Source organism: Trachypithecus francoisi, unplaced genomic scaffold (genome assembly GCF_009764315.1).
Source record: "Trachypithecus francoisi isolate TF-2019V2 unplaced genomic scaffold, Tfra_2.0 Lachesis_group13, whole genome shotgun sequence".
In the NCBI taxonomy this organism is placed as follows: domain Eukaryota; kingdom Metazoa; phylum Chordata; class Mammalia; order Primates; family Cercopithecidae; genus Trachypithecus; species Trachypithecus francoisi.
In genome coordinates, this window is record NW_022681458.1 from 8,311,508 (window position 1) to 8,324,292 (window position 12,785).

Genomic DNA, 12,785 nt, shown 5'->3' on the forward strand with positions numbered 1-12,785 from the left:
GAAACCAAGCAGCCCTCTGAGATGGCCACGTCCCTCCTTGGGCAGAGGAGGCAGGTAAAGCTTTGGTCAAAGTCGCAAAGTCACACCAACATGGAAATGAGAGGGAAGTGATCCTGCTTTACTCTTCCACAAGGCGAGGCTGGGAGCCCAGAGGTTACCAGGAGAAAGGACACTCTTTCTTTGTGAATCATAGCATTATGTAAAAACTGGTCACCAACCTATGGTTTTCAAGGAGATCAAGACCATCCTGGCTAACACGGTGAAACCCCAGCTCTACTAAAAAAAATACAAAAAAATTAGCCGGGCGAGGTGGCGGGCGCCTATAGTCCCAGCTACTCAGGAGGCTGAGGCAGGAGAACGGCGTGAACCCGGGAGGCAGACGTTGCAGTGAGCTGAGATCACGCCACTGCACTCCAGCCTGGGCAACAGAGCAAGACTCTGCCTCAAAAAAAAAAAAAAGGGGGGCTTTGCACATTTTTTTCAGAAATGTATTTGTTTTATAGTTGGGTCATTAGTTACCTATAAAGCATGCTTACTAACCTGACAGGTGAAATTGAATTCCACAGTTTGTTAATTTGAATTTCTTGGATTATTTCTGAAATTAAACATGTTCTTAAAGTTTTCTTGGCCACTTGTGTTCTGTTTACTTTATGTATTGCCTGATTATGTGATTTGCCTAACAAAGAGTGCATTTTTAAGCTATAATCAGGGCTTCATTTTCTATGATCTGTGATGTATCTTCTTGTCTTAAATAATTTATTGTGACAAAGTCACATAAAATTAACCATGTTAAAGTGAACAATTTCATGGCATTTAGCACATTCATGTTTTGCAACTGACACCTCTATCTGGTTCCAGACATTTCCACCTGTCCAAAGACACACTTTTTTTCATAGTGTTGAAATGGTTTGACTATTGGACAAAAGAAATTCTATTCTGATCACTTTAATTTAATTCCTAATAATTAAAAGTGCATGTTGATAATTACATATCATAATACAGAATGTTCTCTAGGAGGACATGCTGGGAATACAGTTGAGATACAAACGAGGTCAAGCACCAGATATAGGGTCACAGGGCTCAAAAAGTACATTCACTATAGCTCAGTTTCTCAATATAACTGAGTACAACTTTTTGAAAAAATAAGATAATTGGTACCAAGGTGCAGAAATGATATTTTTTCTCTTATGCCAACTATTTCTTTGTAACAAGAATAAATAACTTTCATTTACTTTTTTCCAATACCCCAGACTTCAAGGAGAAGGAATAAATAGCTTTGATTCAACCAATAGTTTGAACTCATTAAATAAATGCATAACTTTTGCTTATTAACTTCTTAATTAGATTTTCCTGAAATTAAAAAGGAAATTTAAAAATTACTTGAAACAAATGAAAATGGAAACACAATGTATCAAAATCTATGGGCTACAGCAAAACCAGAACTAAGAGAGAAGTTTTTAACAATAAATGCCTACAACCAAAAAGTAGAAAGATTTCGAATAAACAACCTAACAATGCACCTCAAGGAACTAAAAAAGCAAAAGTATACCAACTCAAAATTTATAGAAGGGAAGAAATAATAAAGATCAGGGAAGAAATAAATTAAATTGAGACTAAATAAACAATGCAAAAGACCAATGAAACAAAAAGTTGTTTATAAAAAAAAAAAGATAAACAAAATTGGCAAAAGTGACAGACCGGATTAAGAAAATGTGGCACATATACACCATGGAATACTATGCAGCCATAAAAAAGGATGAGTTCATGTCCTTTGCAGGGACATGGATGCAGCTGGAAACCTTCATTCTGAGCAAACTATCGCAAGAACAGAAAACTAAATACTGCATGTTCTCACTCATAGGTGAGAACTGAACAATGAGATCACTTGGATACAGGAAGGGGAACATCACACACCGGGTCCTATTGTGGGGAGGGGGAGGGGGGAGGGATAGCATTAGGAGATATACCTAATGTAAATGACGAGTTAATGGGTGCAGCACACCAACATGACACATGTATACATATGTAACAAACCTGCACGTTGTGCACATGTACCCTAGAACTTAAAGTATAATAAAATAAATAAATAAATAAATAAAGATAAACAAAATTGGCAAACCTTGAACTAGACTAAGAAAAAGAGAAAACACTAAGATAAAATCAGAAATGAAAAAGGAAATATAGCAACTGACCCCACAGAAATACAAAGGATCATTAGAGGCTATTGTGAACAACTACATGCCAACCAATTAGAAAACCTAGAGGAAATGGATACATTTCTGAACACATACAACCTACCAAGATTGAACAAAGAAGAAATAGAAAACCTCAACAAACCAATAGAAGTAACAAGATTGAAGCAGTAATAAAAAGTATCTCATTCAAAAAAGCCCAGGACCAGATGGATTCACTGCTGAATTCTACCAACCATTTTTCAAAGAACTAATACCAATTCTACTCAAACTATTACAGAAAAATGAAGAGGAGAGAATACTTCCAAACTCATCCTATGAGCCCAGTGTTACCCTGATACCAAAACCAGACAAGGACACAACAAAAAAGAAAACTGCGGGCCAATACCTCTGATGAACATAGATGCAAAAATCTCAACAAAATACCAGCAAACCAAATCCAATAACACATTAAGATAATTAATCATGATCAAATGGGACTCATCCCAGGATGCAAGGATGATTCAACATATACAACTCAAAAAATGTGATACATGTATTGATATATTGATATTAATACATGGACAGAATTAGGACAAAAGTCATATGATCATTGTAGATGCTGAAAAACATTCAACAAAATTCAGCGTCCCTTTATGATAAACACTCTCAATAAACTGGCTACAGAAGGAACACACCTCAAAACAATACAGGCCATATATGATAAACCCACAGCTAACATCATACCGAAAAGGGTAAAATTGAAAACTGTTCCTCTAAAATCTGGAATAAGACAAAGATGCTGACTGTCACCACTGTTATTCTTTATAGTACTGGAAGTCCTATCCAAAGCAATTCAGCAAGACAAAGAAATAAAGGGCATCCAAGTTGGAAAGGAAGAAGTCAAATTCTTCTTCTTCTCAGATGACATAATATATTTAGAAAAATTTAAACACTCCACCAAAAAGCTGTTAGAACTGACAAGGAAATTCAGTAAAGTTGCAGGATACAAGATCAACTTATGAAAATCAGTAGCATTTATAAATGCCAACAGAGAAAAAACTGAAAAGGAAATCAACGCCATTTACAAAAGCTACAAAGAATATATAATACCTAGGAACAAATTTAACTAAGGAATGGAAAAATCTGTACAAGAAAATGAGGATGAAGACCAAATATATATTTCACAATATTACAGTCCTATGTTTTCTTTATCCATTCATATGTTGATGTGTGCTTAGGTTGACTCCATATTTTGGCTATTGTGAATAGCGCTATAATAAACATGGGAGTGCAGATATCTCTTCAACATATTTTTTTTAATTTTCGATATATACCCAGCAATGGGATATATTGGGGCAGTTCTATTTCTGTTTTTTGTTTTGTTTTTTGTTTTTTAGAATCTCCATACTGTTCTTCATAGTGGCTGTACTAATTTATATTCTTCAAATGTAAATTAGGGACTGAGCCCCATCTCTGTGGGACCTGATGCTATCTTCAGGTGGACACTGTCAGAACAGAATTAGAGGGCACCCAGCTGGTATCTGGCAGAATTGCCTGCCTGGTTGGTGTATAGAGAAAAAAAAAAAAAACCCACACATTGGTTCACAGAAGTCTTCTGTGTTGTTTGTTGTTGAGTGAGAAAACAGGAAAAACTCTTTGAGTTTTTTGTTGGTTTTGTTTTCCACTCACAGATAGTACATATGCACAATGGAAAATTATTCAGCCATAACAAAGAATGAAGACCTGTCATGTGCAGCAACATGAATGTAACTAGAAGTTATTGTGTTAAGTGAAATAATCTAGGCACAGAAAGACAAATACCACATGTTCTCATTTATATGTGGGAGCTAAAAAAGTGGATCTCATGGAGGTAGAGAGTTCACTGGTAATTACCAGAAAGTGGAAAGGGTAAGTAGGAAAGTAGGGGGGAAAATGGTTGGTTAAAATTTTAAAAAGAAAAAGAAAAAAGAAATAAGATAAAATAAAATCTGTAATACTCCAAAAACTTTGACAGAAAAGAGAAAAACATCTAAATGGCCAATAAAGAACATTGATCAAAAAAAAAAAAGAAGAAGAATGCCGGGCATGGTAGCTCATGCCTGTAATCCCAGCACTTTGGGAGGCTGAGGCAGGTGGATCACAAGGTCAAGAGATCGAGACCATCCTGGCCAACATGGTGAAACCCCATCTGTACTAAAATACAAAAATCAGCTGGGCATGGTGGCACACGCCTATAGTCCCAACTACTCAGGAGGCTGAGGCAGGAGAATTGCTTGAACCGGGGAGGTGGAGGTCGCAGTGAGCTGAGATCACACCAGTGCACTCCAGCCTGGGTGAGAGCGAGACTCTGTCTCAAAAGAAAAGAAAAGAAAAGAAGGCCGGGCGCGGTGGCTCAAGCCTGTAATCCCAGCACTTTGGGAGGCTGAGACGGGTGGATCACGAGGTCAGGAGTTCGAGACCATCCTGGCGAACATGGTGAAACCCCGTCTCTACCAAAAATACAAAAAACTAGCCAGGCGAGGTGGCGGCGCCTGTAGCCCCAGCTACTCGGGAGGCTGAGGCAGGAGAATGGTGTGAACCCGGGAGGCGGAGCTTGCAGTGAGCTGAGATCCGGCCACTGCACTCCAGCCTGGGCGACAGAGCGAGACTCCGTCTCAAAAAAAAAAAAAAAAAAAGAAAAAGAAAAAGCGTTGGTTAATGGGCACAAAAATACCCTTAGATAGAATGAGTAAGTCCAAAGTGCGACAGCACAGTAGGGTGACTACAGCTAACAACAAAGTATTCTGCAGTTCAAAATAGCTAGAAATGAAGAATGGGAAAGTTCCCAACATAAGGAAGGAATAAATGTTCAAGGTGATGGATATCTTAATTACCCTGATTGATCATTGCACACTGTATACATGTATCAAAATATCACATGAACCCCCAAAATGTGTACAACTATATTATGTCCCAATAAAAAGATTCCTGACATTCTAAGTTTTTATTTCATGCCCCAGACTCCCTGGAACCAGTTCAGGTATCCCCATCTCCTCACCGTTGCCTTTTCACAGTGGCTACTGCCAACTGTTCAATTTGTTCACAGAGAAATCAGCAGGTGTAAAGAAGAGAGGTAAGGGTCTTTGGGACCTGTTTGAGGCTTTCTCTCTGATAAAAAGAGGAACTGGAAAAGAAAATCTGGCATAAAAGATAGAGGGAGTTGCCTGAAGCCTTTCAAAGGTATAAATATTTAAATTAAAATTTAAAACTCACAGATTTTTATTTTCCAAAGTAACTCTGGGCCCTTTTCCTACATGTCAGGAGGCTATCTGTAAACACTTGCCTTAGGTCAGAGGCCATCCCCCTTTTGCTGAAAAGGCCATATAGTAAATGTGTAGGCTTTGCAGACCAAATACATCCATGGCACATATTCTTCATTGTTCAATTGTTTTAAAACTATAAAAACCATTCTTACTCTGGGCCATATAAAAACAGGTCTCGGCCGGGCGCTGTGGCTCACGCCTGTAATCCCAACACTTTGGGAGGCCGAGGTAGGCGGATCACGAGGTCAGGATATCGAGACCATCCTGGCTAACATGGTGAAACCCCGTCTCTACTAAAAACACAAAAAATTAGCCAGACAAGGTGGCGGGCACCTGTAGTCCCAGCAACTCAGGAGGCTGAGGCAGGAGAATGGCGTGAACCCAGGGGAGGAGCCTGCAGTGAGCCAAGACTGCGCCACTGCACTCCAGCCTGGGTGACAGAGCGAGCCTCCATCTCAAAAACAAACAAACAAACAAACAAGCAAACAGGTCTCAACATAAAAGGAAACAAAAAACAAACAAAGAAAAAAAAAACAGGCCTTTGGGCAGATTGGGCTCACAGGCTGTAGTTTGCTGGTCCTTGGCTTAAGGTCCAGAGACAAAGCATGCGACAGAGTTGGGAAAAATGATTTTAACCCGGACCTGTTCCCTTAGTCAAGCCTTCACCTCTGTTTGAACTGGGACATTTCTAAGGCTCATTCAATGATTATGTGACTGTCCCCAGATTACCTAACTAAGCAAATCTACTACTGCCAAGCATGAGCCCTGTCTTCATCCAAATGCCTATGTACCACTTCAGCCTCAGGTCTCCTATGTGTCCCCGCTGCTCTGAGCCAGGTATCACTTTCCCACCACCGTTTCTCCAGGAAATCCTCCAAGGGACAGTCCACTCAAGGATCCAAATAAGTGAGGGAGAATAGAGCCTGGAAGAAACAAGGCAGCCCAAAAGAAATAAACCCACCAACCTCAGACAGGTCTTTCCTCTTCTTACAGTTGGTACCTCCAATGAAGACCATGTTGGGCATGACTGGCCTAGGATACTCAAGTACAAAGTCATATCTTAACAGCCAAATAGAGACCTTCTGATATAAGGTGATTACATCCACATCTCTCTTGAGGACAGTTGATGCGAGTTCATCGTACTTTGAAAACAGACAATAAAATAGATAGGGCTCCAACAAATTAATGAGGAAGTTGGCCACTCGTTGGGGAAAAGTCATGTGGTCTGAAAACTTTGTGTAGCACCTGGGAATATAGGACACAGGGTTTGGGCTTCTGCTGAATGTATGCTCCAGGGAACACGGAAAACCTCTGAAGAGGTACACGGAGGGTAGGCCCAAATACTCAGCCAGGATCACCCCACAGGGTAAGGCTGGGTCTGTGAAAAGAGCATCGAACTTGCTCTCCTTGAGGAAGTTCAGGGTGTCCACGTCCTGCAGGAGGCTCTGGCAGTTGATGAAGTACATGTCAATAACGATCATGTTATTCCTGTACTCTGTCTGAGGAGCAGTCAGGAATGATCGCTCAGCAAAGTGATTGTTTCCAAACGATTGGTAACGGTTCTTCATCTCTTCTTGGTCATACTGCACTGGATAGATTTTTCTTGTGTAGTATTTGGATTCTTTCAAAAGCAAATTGACTTCAGGCACCACCACTACAATGTCATGCCCCTGGGCACCGAGAACCTCAACTATATCCTTCATACTAAGCCAGTGGCTTCCATCCTGAGGGATCACCAGCAGCTTGTCACCTACAACCATGCCCCAAAGTGCTAAGAAGAAAACCACTGCGGAAATTCTCTGAAATGCACGAAGAAGGCAGGCCATCCTGGAAACAGTTAAAGTAACAACAGTAATAAAGAGTTTTCACACTCCAAATCACAGGGCTCCTAGCTATTTTCCCTAAACTAACCACTGCTTTTCACAGGCCCTGTCTACCTCTCCCTTGCTCTGAATTTTGTCCTTTAATATGTAAGAACCCAAATTAATATTTAACCATTTTAAGCACACAGTGAATATGGATCAACTAAGCCCCATATGAACTTTCACCTGAACTTCCAGGATTTTCTCTTCATCTCCACCAGTCTGCCTCTCCCTCTCTGAAAAGTTATAGCAACACTTTGAAGATAACTTGGAGAGACCCCTGGAGACCCCCTGCCAATTCTCTATCCCGAACTTGCTGGATTCCTTATCATTGACGTTGTCTGTTATGTCCATGATGTGTGGGGATTTTATTTCACATGGACCTATTCTCTAACACCAGCTGGGTATCCTACAATTCAATTCCATTCTGAATAGAATTCTGAGTTAGCACGGACCCCACAGTTTAAGGGCTCAGTCCTACAAGACTGCCTCCACTTCAGACACCAATTGCAAATAGTAGGTTCCCAGATTACCCACAACTTCTGTCTGACTTGGCAAAAATCAGAGGTTCACACACCCTCTTTCTTGGAGTCAATCATTTGCTAGAATGACTCACAGAACTGAAGAAAACAGTTTACTTACTAGGTTTGGTTTATCACAAAGGATATTGCAAACAACACAGATGAATAGCCAGAGGAAAAAGTGCAAAGAACAGGATATGGGGATAAGGCCATGGAGCCCCGTCTGCCATCTCTGGGTGCCCCACCCTCCACACCTTCAGCAACCTGAAAGCTCTCTGAACCCCGCCTTTTTGAGTTTTTATGTAGGCTTCCTTACATAGTAGGCATGATTGATTAGATCGTTGCCCACTGGTGATCAAATCAATCTTCAATCACTCTCTCCCTTCTTCCCTCTAATTGCAAGGGTTTGGTTCCCTGGCAACCAGCCCTCATCCTTAGAGACTTTACATGTCCTTTACATAAACTTAAATGTGATGGAAACGGATCTGTTTTGAAAAACAAAAGATTCTCTGCTCACCTTTATCGCTCCCACCACTTATGGTTTCAGAAGCTCTGGCCAGGAAACAAAGACAAACATATATATTTCTTATTATACATCACAATATAACAACATTCAAACTGTTACTTGCCTTTAGGAAATTAAGATTTGAGAAGTGTAACTCTAGCCAGTACGTGGTGAGGTGCTAGAGCTGGAGTCAGAAAGCCTGGTATCTGCTTCCAGCCCAGCCACCCATCAGCCAGAGGAGTGACTCCTCTCCTGAGCTTCAGGTTTCTCAACTGAGGCCCAGAAAGGGAGGGTCACACTGGCCCCGCCTGCTAATCACACTGCTGAGGATGGTCCCAGAGCAAGACCTGTGTAGAAACTAGGCTGTCGCAGTGAGAGGTGGTGCCTAGCATTACTAGAACAGACTTGCCCAGAGCTAGTCACGCACACCTGGTTGGCATGCAACGTCCTGTTCTCACCTACAAGTTTGGCATTGGAGGTGTTCTGGGGCCCAGGAAGGGACAAGCCTGAGCAACACGACTAGAGGGGCCACTCCAAGGACAGGGTTGGCCCCCACGGGGAACATAACCAGGATGCAAATTCATTGTTCAAGGCATGCGAAGACTCAGCTCAGTCCAAGCTGGGAGCAGCCTCCTAAGAGGATTGCCAGCTTACAACGATCAAAGCCATGGGGGTGGCAGCATCTTGCTTTGAGTTCATCTAGATAGCAATAAGACTCCAGGAAGGTTGCAAAGGGAACAGAGCTCAGGTCCCCCTTCTTGAGCAGGCAGACATTAGGCAGGTTTCCTTCAAAGAACAGTTCATCTAGAGGAAGAACGGCTTAAGCAAGCATGTAGGAATAGCAGGATCAAGAAATGCTACAAACTTCACATTCTTTATACTAGACCTCCACTGTGCTGTGGACATTGGTCTGGGCCCTTCCAAGCAGAGCCTTGCTCTGAAAATCCTATGGCTCATCTGTGGGTCCTGTTCTTAGTTCCAGAAGTCCCTACAGAACATGAGTTGGAGAAAGGAGCTGAAGAAAAGAAACTAACATCACTATGCATATCATCCCTTGAATTCCTAACACCTTCTTGCAAATAAAGAAGGTATTAGAAAACATTTTTCTTTCTCCTGTGAGCTTTGACTATACTAAGAATGGCGTGTGTGTGTGTGTGTGTGTGTGTGTGTGTGTGTCTGCACTGGAGACTAGCCAGAGGAATCTGGCATGTCTGCTAGTCATAATGATGATCCCTAAAGAGTAGCTCCACTGGAGACCCAGGCCTGCCCTGGTTGGTGCTGTGGGAGTCAGGGTGTCCTCAGGCATCTCCTGAGTGTCACGCAATGGCCAATTTTTTTTTCTCAGGGATTGCTGCCGACTGAATGACTGAGGCTTGGGACATAGTCCAGTGGCGTGAAAGAAGTAGGTCCTAAAACAAATCTCTGTGGGCAAGAGCAGGTTTCCCAAAAGTAAATGGAGGATACCTGGCATTTTGAAAAGAGGAGAGACCCAAAGATGTGCATGAAGGTAATTTCATGTTGGGGACAGGAAGGTCTGGACAGGTGGACCCTATGGAGAGGTTTGCTTCTAAGGTGCTCACTCTTTCAGACCCTTGTATGACCTATGACCCATAAGTAATGGAGCCAGGGCCTACCTGCAAGATTTCAAAGGACCTGCAAATTGTTTGAGACTTAAAAAAAGAAATTTGCTGAATCTAGAATACTAAAATGGCAAAATTGAATTTATGAATATTTTATGAAATGGCTATAAAAACGTAACTACATGTCAGTGAATCCACTACAGATTAGCTCACCAAGTTACACAGACGTAAGTGACATGGGATGCGGGAGCAATTTAATTTATTTGATAGGCTGTGGGGTGGGGCTGCAGAAGTCAGAATGCTCTGTGCCCAGATCTTAAGGGAAGTCCAAAATGGTAAGATGAAGCAGGAATTCCTTTTAGGGGCCTGTGGTCTCCTCTAAACATGGAAATAAAGGACATTCTTGGGTTCTTTTGAAGGAAATTCCAGGCACCTACCTGGCCCTGAGAAATAAATAAGGCACTTGATAAGCAAGAAGGTAATAGTAGCCTAAAACAATAGCCAAGGACGTTAGAGTCCAGAGATGCTTGATTCTCTATAGAAACTAAAGATTACGTCTTAACATATGTCCCTGAGTTGTTTTTCGGAAACCTGGACTTCCACCAAATGGATCCATTGGCAGGCAGACCTCAGATAAGGGGAACTGAGAACTGAACTCTGACAGTCATTCTTTGTTCCTGGAGGAAGTCACACTCATGAGCAAGAGCTAACATTCTTTTCTGCTAACCCCAAATTTTAAATGAAGCTTCTCTTCCTTAGCTAATTGCAAATCAGAAAATCTTTGAATTCACCTATGACCTGCAAGCCTTCATTTCTCACAACCAAACCGATGTGTAACCTCTGTGTATTGATTTGCAATTTCTTCTTGTAACTTCTGTTTTCCTAAAATGTATCCTTGCCCTTAAAAACCCTTATTTGCAAGCCATCAGAGAGGTTGGGTCTTAAGTATAAGCCTCCCAATACTCCTTGCTTGGTGCCCTGCACATAAACGCCTTCCTTTCTCCCATTGCAAATCTCAGTGTGGATGTTTGGTCTTACTGCACTGGGTGAGTGAACCCCAGTTTAGTTTAGTGTGATAACAATAGTCAAGTCTGAATCACCCACAGACAGGATAGGGAAGTGCAGGTAAGTATGGCTTATCCAGCCAGATAGCTCCAGGGGCACCTGTCCTAGTAGAAGATAAGGTGTTTATAACTTCCTTCAGAGACTCGTAACAATGTGGGTTGTGGTCCCAGGAGCAGTGGGGAGGGGCACAGGTCACTAAGTAAGCCATGACAAAGGGATTATTCAGAAGAGACATAAAGTAGGATTTCCACTTGCCCATGTTTGTGAAGTAAAGAGACCCTGGAACACAGGGATGAAGGGAAAGAACACGCTGTGATTCCAAACATTTGGCTTCACGCTGCACCAGCCATCTTCCCTGCTTGGCACACTGTCGCCCCAACTTCTCCCAAGATTGCCACTCCTCATCCTGCAAGGTCCCCTATGATCAGCTCTCTCTGCATCCTTTACTTTTCTTTCAAAGTATGTTTCACAGTTTGTAACTAATCAATGCCTTCCTGTCCGTTAGAATGGCAAAGCCATGTTCATTTGATTATGGCCATATCCCAGTCACACAAAGACTCTCAACAGATGTTTGTTCAATGAAGGACATCTAATATTAATTTTTTTAGAAAAAGAGCCAGCTGCATGTTATTCTGTAACACCAACAAAAACAAGACTAACTCATGTTTGCTGAGGGATTCAAGACCATGTGATGTCTGAAGTCAAACCCACTCTAGGCACATTTCACTCCATGTGACATTCCCAAAAGGCCAGAGATAGGACATTTCCCAAAAAGTTTCCTGTCAACACAATCAGGCAGTCAGGTATAGAGGTTAGGCACATGGGCTCAAAAATTAGAACATCAGGGTCTATCGTATACAAATGTTCACAGTAACATTATTTATCATGGTTGAAAACGGGAAACAACCCAAATGTCCACCAACTGATGAATGGATTAAAAAAATGTGGTAAATCCACACAATGGAATATTCAGCCATGAAAAGAAATGAAATACTGATTCATGCTACAACATGGATAAGCCATGAAATTAAGTGAAAGAAGCCAGTCATAAAGGCTTCTATTTCCATGAAATGCCCAGAATATGCAAATCCATACAGACAGAAAGTAAATTAATGCTGAGGGGTAGGAGAAGGGGGAGAAATAAAGAGTGACTGCCAGTGGGCATGGGGTTTCTTTTTGGAGGGAGGAAAATGATCTGGAATTAGATATTGGTGATGGCTGATTATATCTGGGAACACATGGAAAACCACTGAATTTTATGATACATGAATTACATATCAATTTTTAAATGTTATTAATTAATTAATTTTATTTATTTATTTTGAGACAATGTCTTAGTCTATCATCCAGGCTGGAATGGAGTGGAATAATCATGGCTCACTGCAGCCTTGACCTCCTGGGCACAGGCAATCCTCCCGCCTCAGCCTCCTGAGTAGCTGGGACCACAGGCATGTGCCACCATGCCCAGCTAACTTAAAAAAAGTTTTGTAGAGACATTGTCTCCCTGTGTTGTCCAGGCTGGTCTCAAACTCCTGGGCTTAAGTGATCTTCCTGCCTTGGCCTCCTAAAGTGCTGTGATTACATGTGTGAGCCACCACACTCAGGCATTTTTACTTTTTTTTTTTTTTTTCTTTACAAAGAATGTATGGATTTGAATCCTGGCTCCCCTACGTACTTGAGCAATAACCTTGGGAAAGTCACTCAACCCCCTTGTGCCTCAGTTTCATCATCTGCAAAACAGGTCTGCCAATAATGCCAGCTTCCATGTAAGTACTC

The 12,785-nt window shown here is 41.6% G+C and overlaps 1 protein-coding gene across 2 annotated transcripts in view; it reads right to left on the bottom strand.

Annotated features, from left to right (window-relative positions):
• LOC117094361 (UDP-glucuronosyltransferase 1-6) overlaps positions 1-12,785 on the bottom strand; it is a 135,759-nt gene that overhangs the window by 80,712 nt on the left and 42,262 nt on the right. The window contains exon 1 of one of the 2 annotated variants that reach the window (XM_033229828.1): positions 6,442-7,458. The exons of the other annotated variant lie outside the window; for it this stretch is intronic. Within the exon in view, the coding sequence (XP_033085719.1) occupies positions 6,442-7,302 (861 nt within the window). The 5' untranslated portion in view covers positions 7,303-7,458. Of the gene's footprint in view, positions 1-6,441; positions 7,459-12,785 lie in introns of those variants that run through there. 2 annotated transcript variants of the gene reach the window in all.